This window comes from Paramisgurnus dabryanus, chromosome 1 (genome assembly GCF_030506205.2).
Source record: "Paramisgurnus dabryanus chromosome 1, PD_genome_1.1, whole genome shotgun sequence".
In the NCBI taxonomy this organism is placed as follows: domain Eukaryota; kingdom Metazoa; phylum Chordata; class Actinopteri; order Cypriniformes; family Cobitidae; genus Paramisgurnus; species Paramisgurnus dabryanus.
Genome location: NC_133337.1, coordinates 20,747,268 through 20,759,594, shown reverse-complemented (window position 1 = coordinate 20,759,594; position 12,327 = coordinate 20,747,268). Strand labels below are relative to the sequence as shown.

The 12,327-nt window shown below is 45.6% G+C and overlaps 1 protein-coding gene across 14 annotated transcripts in view; it reads left to right on the top strand.

Annotated features, from left to right (window-relative positions):
- The window catches only part of magi2a (membrane associated guanylate kinase, WW and PDZ domain containing 2a), a 267,335-nt gene that overhangs the window by 173,282 nt on the left and 81,726 nt on the right, over positions 1-12,327 (top strand). For all 14 annotated transcript variants that reach the window (XM_073813944.1, XM_065268675.2, XM_073813942.1 and 11 more), the window contains exons 7-8: positions 7,266-7,323; positions 11,583-11,704. In XM_073813944.1, the coding sequence (XP_073670045.1) occupies positions 7,266-7,323; positions 11,583-11,704 (180 nt within the window). The remainder of the gene's footprint in view (positions 1-7,265; positions 7,324-11,582; positions 11,705-12,327) is intronic.

Sequence of the window (12,327 nt, the reverse complement as noted above, 5' to 3'; positions counted from 1 at the left end):
TCGCTAGATAAGACCCTTATGCCTCGTTTGGGATCGTTTAGAGTCCTTTGAAACTCCGTTGAAAAAACTGTTAAGTGTTGAGTTAAGTATAAAGTGTTGGGCTCTATTAAAGTCCATTAAAATGAGAAAAATCCTGCAATGTTTTCCTCAAAAAACATAATTTCTTCTCGACTGAACAAAGAAAGACATCAACATTTTGGATGACGTGGTGGTGAGTAAATTATCTGGTTCCCTTTCAGTCGGTCACTACGACGTCACGTCGTGACCGACGAATTGGGAACTCGCTTAGAGAGACCAATCTGCTTCGTATACTACTAAAACGCCAATGAACTTGGCATTGAGATATTTGCATAATGCTGGCGCCGCCCCGCCAGGTGCGTATATAAGCAGCAGGTGCAAATAGGGAAATTAGCTTTTTCGCTTCGAAAGCCGGCTTTATCTGCTACTGAGAAGCTACTCTCTGCTCTTCTGGGAACGGTTGCTGAAGTTGATTGACAAGCAGTACTAACACAGCGGACGCTCGCAGTATTCCACGGCTCTGCATCTTTTTTGTTTTGAGTTTAGTGTGTGCGTTGCCTTCCCTGTGCGCATCATCAGCTGAGCACCTAAAGAGTGATTTCCCTAAAAGAGTGATACGTGAGAGCTCTGTGTCTTTTTAAAGGCAGCCACTCTCTCGTATATGCGGAGATCAGCGTCCTTTTCAGGATAGCTTTTCGCCGTGCGATCTTGGATGCGAGAAGTATAAGGGTTCCAGTGACGGTCACGAGCGCTGTCTTCGTGCTCAGGCATCGAGCACTCCGGGGCTGCGTTCGTGGAGAGTTTCTGTTCTCTCTGTGAGAGCATAACCCTCTTGGATTGCGGAGACGACTGTCGTTTCTACGGGAACGCTGTCCGCGCCTTTGCAGTGCTGACGCCGCCATGGTGCGGCTGTCAAGCGCTCGCAGGGCGCCCTTCGCGTCACTACGCTGAGTAGGACGGAGGATGCGTCCTCCACCTACCGGCCTTCTCATCCTCAGCCGGTTGAGGCTCCGGTGGAGACTGCAGAGTCGTGTTCTACGATGTCTGCCGAATCCACTGGACCTCCTTCTGGTCCCGTCACTTCTGCAGCATCAGAGGGGTGTCCATTTTTCCTCCGAGGCAGAGTCGTTCCGGAGATGGCGGCCGTGCCCGCTCGAGCGGCGGAGACGGTAGAGTTGGAAAGGTTAACCCCTCTCCGCCCGAACCGTCCCGCCCACATGATTGGTACTTCGGAGCTGTTCGGGCCTCTCGGTCCTCTCCTCCTGTGCCTTTCTTTCCCGACGGCACGAAGAGCTGACGTGATTGCGGCCGTCCGGCCGTTCAGCTTTCACCCCTCACCTCCCTCACCAACGGAGCCGCTAAGGGCGGGGACCCCTTCAGTGGAGCGGGATGCGTTCCTGGAGGGACCACCCAACCCTTCCCTCCCGTGTTTGTAGACAGTCGTCCGGTTACGGACGCTGCCCATCAGGCATGCCGGAGAAGCGGCTTCGGCCCTGCACGCAATAACGTTGCTGCAGGCTCACCAAGGATTTACGAGGGAGGCCGCGACCTTCAGTCGTGCGATGTCCACCACAGTGGTTCAAGATCGCCACCTTTGGCTGTGTCTGGCTGACATGACGGACGCAGACGAGAACAACTTGAATGCTCCTGTCTCACAGACCGGCCTCTTCGGCGAGCCAGGGGAGTCGTACAGCTCCGCTGCGCAGACTGAGGCGATCTCCTAGGTCACGCCCCGGCGGAAGAGAGCTGCCCTTGGTCCACCACGCCGGCTCCTCAGTCTGCCTCTCGCCGTCGGCGTCCTGCGGCGACCACCTCCGTTCCCCTCCTCGGACCCCATCTCGGCAGCGCAGGGGAACCGGTCGTCAGCAGCTCGCCCCGCCCGCTTAGCCGCTTCCCGTGAAATTCGGGAGTTTAAGTGGCCAGTGAAGGGCGACCCGGATTGGCAGAGGATCACTCTTCAGGAGATGGAGCTCCTTCCCCCGATAGAGGGTCGGGTGGAAAATCCTTGGTTTGCATATGTTCCACCGGCTGTTCGGCCGGTACCCCACTTAACCACACATAAGAGTGCATTCCTCTTCCCTCTCTAGGTCTCCGGAGGATCGAGAGAGCCGTGAGCGGGTACACACCAGCTCCCCTACCTCTCCTCTATCGCCAGCGGGTGACCTGAGGAGTCCGAGCTCTCCGCTGAGGAGACCGGACCACCAGCACCCTCATCGGAGTCTGCGCTCTCCGTAGAGGAGACCAGACGACCGTTACCCTCAGCGGGCTCAGGTCAGTGTCACACACACATACTGTAGATGTTTATGCTGTCACAGCAGACGCACCGGCAGTCCCACCTGTCTCGCTTCGCTGCCCCACCGCGGGTACTTCGGTAGTGTCGTTATTTCTCCTCGTACGGTGCCTGGGTGCTTGGCTTCAGTTCCCAGCCCGTTCGTTGGGTTTTACGCACGATCCGCCTCGGTTACGAATCCGGCACACCCCAAAATTCGGGCTTTCGTTTCACTGTGGTGAAAGCGTCCGATGCACATGTACTGCGTGCAAAAGTCGATATCCTGTTGGCGAAGGATGTTCGAGCCGGTCCCTCTTACCGAGATGATGATGATGATAGGGTTTTTCCAGCCTTATCTCATAGTACCCAAAATACGCGGCGGGTTACGATCGATTTGATTTACGCACCGGCTCTACGAAGATGTTCTTTTTGGATGATAACGCCGAGGCTCGTATTTCAATATTCAGATCTGTTTGCAGCCTTAGACCTGTAAGACGTGTACTTTATGTGTCCATCTCCCCTCGCTTTAGACCGTTTTTCGCTCTGCGTCGTGGGGTGGGCATATTAATACTAAGTACACCATTCGAGCTGTCTCTCTCTCTCCGTGTCTCCATGTGCTAGTCACGGCGTTAAAATGTCAGAGAGAGAGCGTTGTTCGCATTCTGCTTTTTTCTACGTCGACTTATAATAGCCCGTTCTTGGCAGACGTGCGCGAACACAGAGAGTTAATGCTTCGGCATCTCGCTCGTTTAAGTCTTCAGGTCGACTGGGAAAGAGCAACTTTGCCCCGTGCAGAGGATCCTTTTTCTCAGTATGGAAATAAGACTCGATCGACTAATTGGCGTGTTTAACAAGAGCGCGCAACCAGTCAGTTCTGACTTGCCTCGGTTTAATTCGAGGGAAGTACGCGGTCCCTCTGAAACAATTTCAGAAGCTCCTGGACATATGACAGCATGCTGCGGCTGTGACGCCGCCCGAGCTGCTTCATATGAGACCGCTTCAGCGTTGGCTTACGATCGAGTCTCGAGGAGAGCGTGGCACACCGACATACACCGTGTAAACATTGCACCTGCGTGTCATTTCAATTTTTCCCCGTGGTAGACCCGGCATTTCCGATAGAAGATATGCCCCTGAGGGGTCTCCTGGCATTCTGTATATTGCAATGCCCTCAGCACGGGATGATCAGCCACGTATGACGGGCTTGCAGTCTCAGGGGTGTGCATAGCACCCCAACTGCCGCGAGCGGTGCGCTGTATATCTGGGACTTGTACGCTCCGCTATGGAGATGCGAGGGAAGGATGTATTAGCCGACACCAATAACATTGCGACTGTTGCGTTATTTACCGTTAAGGCGGTTTTGCGCTCTCGTCACCTGTCGCATCTCGCTCGTCATCTCCTCCTTTGGAGTCAGAAGCATCTGAGGTCCCTTCGTGCCATTTACATCCCGGGTTCGCTCAATTCAGCGGCAGACGCGCTTCCCGAGCTGCGCCCCCGGCGAATGGCGACTCCACCTCCAGACGGTCCAGCTAAATGGGAAGAAGTTCGGTTGTGCGTAGATGGATATGTTTGCGTCGCCGGACGATACCCACTGTGGCCTATTTTATTCACTAACCGAGGGCAGCCTCGGCGTGGATGCGTTGGCACACAGCTGGCCGCGGGGGGTGCGTAAATACGCATTCCTTCCAGTGAGCTTTATTGCGCAGACACTGTGCAAAGTCAGGCAGGACGAGGAGAGCCTTTTTATTAGTCGCCCGTACTGAACTACCAGGAATGGGTTTTCAGAGTTAATGCTCCTCGCGACAGCCCCTCCCTGACGATTTCCCCTGAGGAAAGACTTTCTTTCTCAGGAAGGGGCACATTATGGCACCCGCGCCCCGACCTGTGGGATTTCCATGTATGGTCGTTGAGCGCGCGCAAGGTTTAGGTGATTTATCGCAAGCGGTATCTAACACCATCGACGCGGTTCGAGCACCGTCCACAAGACGGGCTTACGCGCTTAATGAAACCTTTTTCGTCACCGGTGCTCTTCGCAAACGCGAGGACCCCAGAGAATGCCCATTAACATTGTGCTTTTATATCTTTAACATAGGTTAGATGGTAGGCTGTCCCTCCGCCATTAAAGTTGATATCGCCGCTATTTCTGCTTATCACTCACTTATCAACGGCAGATCAGTTGGCCAGCATGATTTAATTATTACATTTTAAGAGGCGCTCGTAGGCTAAACCCCTCGCGCCCTCCCTCTTTCCGCCTGAGACCTGTCCATGGTGCTGAAGCCTTCAGGTCTCCCTTTTGAGCCTTTGCAGTCTACGAGTCTGATGTTTTTATCAATGAAAACTCTGACCCTGATAGCATTGGCCTCCATGAAGAGAGTAGGGGATTTACATGCATTCTCTGTTGACGATTCGTGCTTTAGTTTGGTCCTGCTGTCTCACTGAGACCCAGACCAGGCTACGTGCCCAAAGTTCCCACCACTCCCTTCAGAGATAAGGTGGTGAGCTTGCAAGCGCTGCCCCCGGAGGACGCAGACCCAACCTTGGCTTTGTTGTGCCCCGTACGCGCACTGCGACTCTACGTGGTTCGCACGCAAAGCCTCAGGACCTCAGACCAGCTCTTTGTTTGTTATGGTGGCCAGCAGAAAGGGAAAGCTGTCACTAAGCAGAGGATGTCTCATTGGATAGTTGATACTATCGCCCTGGCTTATAATCTTCAGGGTATTCCTTGCCCCTTTAATTTGAGAGCGCACTCCACACGGAGTGTTGCCTCATCTTGGGCTTTAGCTCGTGGTTCCTCGCTAACAGACATCTGTAGAGCTGCTGGTTGGGCGACACCTAATACGTTCATTAGATTTTACAGTGTTCGTATCGAGCCTGTATCCTCTCGTGTTCTTTCCTCACCAGGGGGAGCACGGAGAACAGTCTCGCAGGTCGGCTTGCAGCCTCCAACTGATGCTTCATAACTGTGTCAGTATGGAAGGCCTTCAGAACAAAAATGCGTAATGGTTTGAATTGTTCTTCCTCCGCTGCCTTGGCAGCCTTTGTTGCGGAGCATTGGCTGTCAGCCTTTCACTAGCTGTATCCTCGCGAACCTACGTGTCTGGCTCGGGCTCCACATTGTGTCCCACCGGGTTCCTTTGTGAGTATTTTTCCGTGGGGTTAATCCTACCAGCCCACGTTTCCCTTAGCAGAGCACTGCTTTGCTTACACAGCCACGGCTGTCTTTTTTCCTCAACTACGGTTGACTTTCGCCCACCATTAGCCCTTAAGACGGGTGGTGGCTTCCGCAGCGTTCCTATCCCGCTCAGGTAGGGCGCTTCCCAGTCGCTGGCACTTCTGTGGGGTTAAAGGAACATCTAGTGCCCGGCCTTCTGCCTTAAAACCTACCTCCTCCTCCTTAAGTGGAACCGGAGGGCTTTTACGCAGTCACTGGAAGAGGTCAGCCCCTAGTGGCGTTTTGATAGGGATTCCCAATTCGTCGGTCACGATGTGACGTCGTAGTGACCGACTGAAAGGGAACGTCTCGGTTACGGATGTAACCCTCGTTCCCTGAAGGAGGGAACGGAGACGTCACGTCCCGTCGCCACAGGTGCTGCCACCTGCTGTTATGGCCGGTCACACTTTCCGGCTTTCTCAGCGAAAAGAAGCTAATTTCCCTATTTGCACCTGCTGCTTATATACGCACCTGGCGGGGCGGCGCCAGCATTATGCAAATATCTCAATGCCAAGTTCATTGGCGTTTTAGTAGTATACGAAGCAGATTGGTCTCTCTAAGCGAGTTCCCAATTCGTCGGTCACGACGTGACGTCTCCGTTCCCTCCTTCAGGGAACGAGGGTTACATCCGTAACCGAGACGATTTTTTGACTAATCCTTTAATAATAAAAACCTTCATTTTTAATTCATATTTAAATTTGTTTGGTGATCTGAAACATTAAAGTGTGACAAATATGCAAAAACATAAAAAATCTGGAGGGGGGCCAATACTCTTTCACACACAACTACAGTATATATGTTTCTGATTTTTTGTTTGAATGATTGTTAATCCAAATCCAAATCTTAAATGAGTCCTTACTTAAACCCAGACATCTTTATAGAAAAGCCTTATTTATACTTCTGAGTCAGACCTACGCCGTACCCCCTACCCTGGACATACAGATCGCTAGTAGGCAGAGTTGACGGGCATGTTACTGGTTTATACACAGTGTCAAGACCAAACAAAAGCAGAAGAAGCATCAGCAGCGACAGCAGCAATTAGACAGCGACTTTTGTTTTAGCCTAACTTAGTCCATCTTTGTTTTTTAGCATCGTAAGCGAAAAAGCATATGATGAAATGCTATATATACAGTACAGTAATTACGCTATATATTGCAGATTTTTTAATGCTTATTCATCAACCACAAAAAGCGTATAGCAACAATAGCAAGTAAATGTGGATCTCAGTAGTTGCTTGTCTTCATAAGATGATGCTTTAATAAGACAACTACAAGCTCATAGCACAGCAGTGGAATAACACCCGACAGCGCTTTGATCTCTGTTTGAGCAAGCGTGTGAGCAAGTGTGCTGGCTAGATTAAGTGAGAACATAACACAGTCTCTGTCATTTCTAATTTACAAAGTTATGTGTGATAGAAACAGAGTCTGGTTTTGCCTCCCTTAATGCTACCGTATGTAAAGTACGTATTTGTGAACAGGTAATGTTAGAACATGTTAGAAACATAATGGTGACTTCCATATAAGGCTCATTCTAAGGTAATAAAAACAATAGAGTTCATTATGTAAGTCTACTGATAATATAGTTATGTACATTATATTGAATTTCTGTCAAGAGATCCTTCTAAAAGTTACACATTGCACCTTTAAAAACACAAACGTCAATAGCCAGTTGAAAAATGACTTTTTTATGAACCTTAGCAGAATTATCTCCTAAAACAATGCAACGATTCATCTACTTGTGGATTTAACTGCTACTTTGTTTGTTTTCCAGAGCTTCCGTATGGCTGGGAGAAAATCGATGACCCTATTTATGGGACCTACTACGTTGAGTAAGTTTGTTGTGCTGAGTTAAAAAACTTAATTCAATAACACTTGAGATCCCTGTGTTTTCTCACAGCTCTGTATTAATTGGTTAGATGCTGCTGCACCATGCCCAGCCTGAAAAACAGCTGCTATGTTGTTTCCTAATTCAGTTCACAGTGTGTGTGAGCATGCGTGTGCCATCATTTTTTTTGCTTAATGCACAGTCTGGGGTGAGGTGGGACTATTTATAGTATGGCTGGCTTGGCTACTCTTCTTCCCAGGACAGAAGCGAACAGCGAGCTCAGAGCCAATAATGCAGCTGTAGTAGCATTTGGATACACAAGTACACACAACTGCCTCATAACTGCAGGATTACTTACACTCATCCAATATTAAAATTGGATTATGTAATGTTTTTTTTAAAGGAACAGTACATTTCAAATTTCTGTCTTTTTAACAAAATCTTTTACAAAAGCTGAATGAGAGTTCAATCTTTCTGTATGTCTTTTGTGTGTGTGTGTGTGTGTGTGTGTGTGTGTGTTTCAGTCTCAATGGTCTTTTCTGGCTGTCTTTATTAAAATATTTGCTCAGACTTTAATTTGATTACATTTTTTTTATTAAGCAACGCTTCATGAAATCTGAAATTGGGTCAAAATTTGACAACGCAATCTCCTTGCAATTTGCATGTATAAGAGGTGGCTATTGCTTTTGCTTTTGCTCCTGTGACATTGGGGTTAGGGGTGGGGTTTTTGAACTATTTAACACAAAAATGATGGTTTGCACAGGTTTTTTCTTTATATTTTGATCTGTTGAATGAACTTTTAGGTTTCAGACACTAAAAGAACAAATTCTTTGAAATATTGACCTTGCTTGGTGTCGGCACAAAGCTGTAATCACACATCTTTACAGAAAGCCATTACCCTTGAAGGAAGTCCCTTAATGGGGTCTAATTGTCTTTGCACTTTCAAATGTGTTTGAGCGCCTCTTAAACCAGATTGAATTAATTGTGACAGCAAGTGTTGTACACACAGTCCGAAGACCCATTTTCCTTCCAGATCAAAGAATGCTCTGATTACTGCCTCCGCTCGTTGTTTGATCACACTTTGACCGGAGATAAGGACTGAATGGCTGATGTCGTACTTAATGACCCGTGTCTGTTCGATTTTAAATCGTTAAAGGGTGTTAAAATCGACACTGATGCTTTCATCTATAATGCATATGTCAATTTTTATTTGTTGGGTGATAATTGGGCAAGATGATGCCATGCAACCATGCAAAATTATACTGTGTGCATGTGCATCTGTCCCACAGTCCTGTTGCATGGGACCAATGGCTTATTACCACATACTGTAGCCAACAATTGCATTTAGATTTAAGCATTTGACAGATGTTTTTATCCAATACAGAAATAAGGAAGAAATTAAGTGATTCATTTTAAAGGTCACTTATTATGCTCAATTTTACAAGTTGTAATATAGGTTTCAGGTGTGCCCAGAACGTATCTGTAAAGTTTTAGCCCAAAGTACCCCACAAATCATTTATTACAGCATTATTATATGTCCAAAAAGCTCCTATTTGGGTGGGGTAAGCTGTTTTCTGTGTGTATCAAGAGGCAACCTTCAGGTATCTTATGAAGCCAACACAGAAGTGACTTAAACTGCAATTCATTGACTGGCTGCTAGAGACTTGCTCCAAAAGGGACTCAATCCCATAGACCCCCCTGGTTAAAATGCCCACAGGGTACCCGCAGAGTTTTTAAAGTATTAAAAAAGTATTACATTTCATTTTCAAGGCCTTAAAAGGTATTGAATTTCACCTCAAAGTCTTGATTTTTTTCCACAGTTTTGGCCTTAGATGATGCTTTCGTGTTTTATAAGTTGTGTAAGAACGCCACCTGGTGGAAAATGGCGTAAATATGGATGGCCGTAAAAACTCGTCATTGGCAGGGAAGCGCTTTTTCTTAATTGACGAGATAACTCATCAAAGGCAGATAAAGAGTTAAATGCAAATGAGCTACAGCTCCTCACTCCCTCAACAAAAAACAGTAAGCGCTTTCAGATAAAATAAATTTGATTCCAGTGAAAACAGTGAGAAAATATTCTAATATATTGAGATTTGACAGACAGCTTACAACTTGCTGTGGGTGTAAACTATGAGAATGCAGGACTGTCAGTCAGTGGCTATGGGCAGGGCTTTATCAGTGTGACGTCACATTAATAAGAGAATCAAAACGGCATGTCTAATGAGACTTCTTTCCTGTTTTTTTTTTGTTTTTTTTTTGAGGGGACTGGCTCAGTTTGGGTTTAGTTCTTTTCTGTTTTTATGATTCCTGTTTGCTTTATGTATCTACTTTTAAATATCTGTTTTATACTGCTTTTGTGAAGCACCTTGGACAACGTCTGTTGTAATATGCGTGCTATATAAATAAAAGGAAAGAAAGAAAGAAAAAGAATAGGGATCAAAAAAGGAGTGGGTGTTTTTTTTATTTTAGGGTGTTTGTGTTCACACACTACCAACACACATTTACACCTTGAAAAAGTTTATTTTGCATAATAGGTGCCCTTTAAGGAGGCATTAATATGAGAAATACTACAAACCTTACCTGTTAGAAGACGACAAGAGATATTTCTGTTAAGTTTTTAGCTGCTTTTAATAATGTAATACTGATCGGACAGAAGATCCTTTCCCAAGCAAGGAACAGTAAAGGGAAATAAATGGGAAAGTGATTTCATGCTTTACTTTTTGGATGGCTAATAATATATGCAATTGAAAGGAAGAGAGCTGCTGTACAAATCGAATGAGCTGCCCAACTAGACATCATATTAAGACTTTTTTCTGGCCTTCAATGTGAAGGGAGCTTTAAAAGCTAGAAAGCAGCCTTATGGTGCCTTTTAAGATGGTTGTTAAATTCTTCTAGCCAGTTTTCGATAAGTCAAAGATCATGGAAGGTCCCCTAGCTAAGTCCTCCTCCTGTCATTATAGGGTTGCTATGATTTCGCAAAGTAAGATGTGATCCTGGATCAACATGTTTTTAAGAAACCCCAAATTATCCTTAAAGGTGACATAGAATGATTGAACGGGGTATTTATCCTTGTCCTGTGATGTGACATGTAGACAAAAATGTTTTTGTTTGGGTCTGTAATGCCTTTGAAGCTTCCTAAAAACCTCTCTCAGATAGCTCTATTAGGGTGGGGGATTTTAAACAAGTGGTTTTGCACCTATTTGGCTCCCCGTACTGGCTTAACTTTCAATCTCAATACTGATTGGCTGACTTTGCTGCCACTCAAAAAATGTAGCCAATTATTTTAAAGTGGAGGGGCAGTTAGATGCCTGTGATGTCATAAGGATCAGTTTTTCAGATAGGGCCGTTTCTGGCTGACATTTCTAAAAGAGGAATTTCTATGAGACTGAGATGTTTAGCATGTCTAGCACTTTTTTTATGTTTGTTAATGCGGGTAGACTACCATTATTCAACAAAGACAAGGTAAAAATTGTTTTTCATTCTCTGTCCCCTTTAACGCAAACCCTATCTTTTTTTTATCCCTCAAATTAGTGTGAAATAATATTTTTTTAAAGGGAACTTTTTTAGTGCTTCTATCAACCTAGAAAATGTGAAAAAGATCAACCCAGTAACTTAGTTTTGCAAACCATTTGGCTCCCTCTGTGATGTCAGAAGGGGATAATACCGCTCCTTAATCTATGCTATCCAACCCCAACACTGCCATTTAGTGCAGATATAAGCTCGTTTGCATTTAGAAGGACACACCCAAAATGGCACATTTTTGCTCACACCTACAAAGTGGCAATTTTAACATGCTATAACAAATTATCTGTGGAATAAATGTACATATATTTCTGACAGAAATCTTTTGAATTAGTTTATTGCAAAACTGGGACTAATAATGGACAGGATCGCTTTGTGTCAGCGCAGCACGAGAATTTTAAATTCATGTAGTATTTTAATTAAAGTCAAAGACCCCCTAATTTATATTTACTTGCTTTATAGGGGGTCCCTCAGTGCTTATAGGAGGTCCGGGACCACCCCAGCCTCCCCCCTTCAATTCAAACACTGCCTTTAGCTCAATTGGCAGAGCACTGGGTTGACATTCTCAAGGAAGACACATACTGATAAAAATGCACTGTAAATCGCTTTGGATAAAATGTAGTGTGACGAATACTATCCTACTTTTATTTTAGTACCATGGTAACTTCTGCACTTTCATTATATCAGTACAGATTTCAGCACACATTGACTAAGCACTGTTTTTTTGCTTTCTGATTGCAGTCACATAAACCGAAGGACTCAGTTTGAGAACCCGGTTCTAGAGGCCAAGAGAAGAGTCCAACAACAGCAGCAGATGCAGAGTCAGGGCTTGTCCTCTCTACCCCTACCTACAGTCTACAGAGGTAAAATATTATTTTATTTCCAAACTACTGACTGAAGTTTAAGGTGTGGACCATCATTGAAAATCCTCCCTCTGCTTAGCAACACTGATGTCATCTCGATAATAATTATCTGCGTTTTATGAAATTAAGTGTTTAACATAAAATCTGGCGGAACTGCTGATTGAGGCTTGATGTTTGCGACTATTATTATATTTCTCCTGTGAGCTCAGTGTCTGTCTCCATAGTAACACATCTGAGCTCAGACGTTGGTAGTGCACCATCTGTGACTGCACATATTGTTAAGAAAACTACTTCTGTACACCCAGACCTGTGGAATGATTAAGTCTGGCTGTGTTTGAGCTTAAGTCTGAAATGTTTCCTGTTTTCTTTGAAACTCAGATATGCATTGATGTCATTGATGTTTTTATAATCAGACCTTGTTATCAAATTGATTACGGTTTTGGAGTATTCTTAGCAATAGTTCCTTTAAAGCAGTAGCAAGGTCATGCTGTTACCCATGTGAAGGTAAAGGGGGTTCAGCCTGTAGGGTGTTATCAAGGAGAACTTGGTGCAGCTTACTGGACAAAGGATTCTGACTCTCATGGTCTTAGACAGACCAGTCATCGCTTCAAATCAGTTTTGAT